This window comes from Aplysia californica, unplaced genomic scaffold, assembly GCF_000002075.1.
Source record: "Aplysia californica isolate F4 #8 unplaced genomic scaffold, AplCal3.0 scaffold01066, whole genome shotgun sequence".
NCBI lineage: Eukaryota > Metazoa > Mollusca > Gastropoda > Aplysiida > Aplysiidae > Aplysia > Aplysia californica.
Genome location: NW_004798336.1, coordinates 29,358 through 31,217, shown reverse-complemented (window position 1 = coordinate 31,217; position 1,860 = coordinate 29,358). Strand labels below are relative to the sequence as shown.

The window sequence follows — 1,860 nt, the reverse complement described above, 5'->3', positions numbered from 1 at the left end:
AAGGGAGGGGGGGGGGCAATTACAGCGAATTATAGGCGATTTCCAGGTTGAGAACCATAGATATGGGGTACGTAGAAGCGGAACCAATAAATTGGCAAAAAGATATTATTAATCCGAATACAGGAAAAAGAGGCTAAAACAGCACCTGGACATGGATGGCTGGTACCTCTATAAATAAATCATTGATGGTCTTTGGTATGTAATCTCCAATACTCAGAACTTTGATATTGAATATTTTACAGGAAGGGCCTCCTTCCCTTGAAAAATTCTGGGTAAAATAAGCCCCATTTTTCAGTCGGTCTGCTTTTTCCCTTTCACAGGTCTTTGATTAGAATACATGGAGTGGTCTCTTTGGAAACCTAATCAGTGAGTCAAGCATTTCTGTGGAATCAATTCTACTGGATTAGCAGTGCTTGTCCCATCTATTTTTATCGAGTTTCCTTGTGCGTTGAGGATTTAAAAGAGATTTCGAAACATTACCGGATTTATAAAGTGAAGTGTGCTGAAAATTAACTCTTCACGTTTTATTTAATTTGTAAGTGTGTGCCAGATCTGTGTTTGGAAATAAAAGGTGAATTTGTCATCATCGTCATGGCGTCCTGTACTGTCATCACCGCCATCATCTGCGTCCTCATCACCACGGTGGCTGTCATCGTGGCGTTTGCCACGCCCAACTGGGTAAAGTTTGAGAACTTGCCGGTTTCGGGGAAGAGCCTGTGCCAATGCCTGAACTGTGACTGTGGCATGTGGCTGCACTGTGTGGACACCGGCTCGGGGGACGGCTCCATTGACAACTGTCGCTGGTTCTTCTCCGAGGAGTTTAGGATTGAGAAGGAGCTTCCAGGTTAGTTGTTACTGAGTTTTTTTCACTTCACTTTCATCTTCTCCTCTATACCATTGATGGGTGGTTGACGCGTGCTCTGGTGTGGTTTGCTTCTTCTTTCCTATCAAACATCTGTGGTCCTTATCTCCCCTTCTTCTTTTTTATGTTTGTACTCTATTGTAACACCTCTAATCTTCTGGCACTCATATGACCTTATGCAATTGCGAGGGCCGTAAAACCTCTACTAAAACAAATAAGTCTTTCGAAGCTGTGCCTCACCGTGGACGGTCTAAAAATATTTTTTTTAAACCGCACACAAACACACTCAAACACCTTTGTTTAATCTTTCTAACTCATTGTACAAACCCTCCACTACACACACACACAACCCACCAGCAGTATTTGTTCTCTCACGCTCACCTCACTCACGCGTCACGTCGGTAGTACAGATCAGAGACCGTGGTACAGATCATGTGATGAAATCAGAAATACCTCCGCCGCCACCACCAACAAACAGCAATGACAGCCACGACCTCTTGAACTACCACTGCAACAGCTGCAGAAACAACCCGCATTACGTGGGTCTGGGCGCTGCACTGTGGCTTGTTGTAGGGGACACATTCGATGTCTGTCGGTCTGTCTCTCCCCCTCCCCTCCCCTCCAACTTCCCCCTCCCACTTCCCCCTCCTTCCCCCCCTTCTCTCCCCCCCTCTCTCTCCCCTCTCTCTCTCGCAATATCATACACACTTTAATTTTTCATACTCGTTTTCCCAGGCCCGCTACGGTAACACAAGAGCTCTTGTCTTGTGACATGTACGATATTATCATGTAACACGGCCAAACCTAATAGAACAACACACGCGCCCGTGCGCACGCACGCACGCACACACATACACTCTCATACACACATATACACACACACTCATACACACGCACACACATTCATACACACACCTACAACATACACACATACACCCATACACACGCACACACACACACACACACACACACACACACACACACACACACACACACAC

The 1,860-nt window shown here is 45.9% G+C and overlaps 1 protein-coding gene across 1 annotated transcript; it reads left to right on the top strand.

Moving 5' to 3' along the window:
* Positions 1 to 317: 317 nt before the first annotated feature.
* Positions 318 to 844, top strand: LOC106013624 (the record flags this gene model as incomplete). Its single annotated transcript, XM_013089860.2, is given in 1 exon segment — positions 318 to 844. A coding segment is annotated over 1 exon segment (253 nt), but the record flags the coding sequence as incomplete, so codon positions are not given.
* Between the last annotated feature and the right edge of the window lie 1,016 nt (positions 845 to 1,860).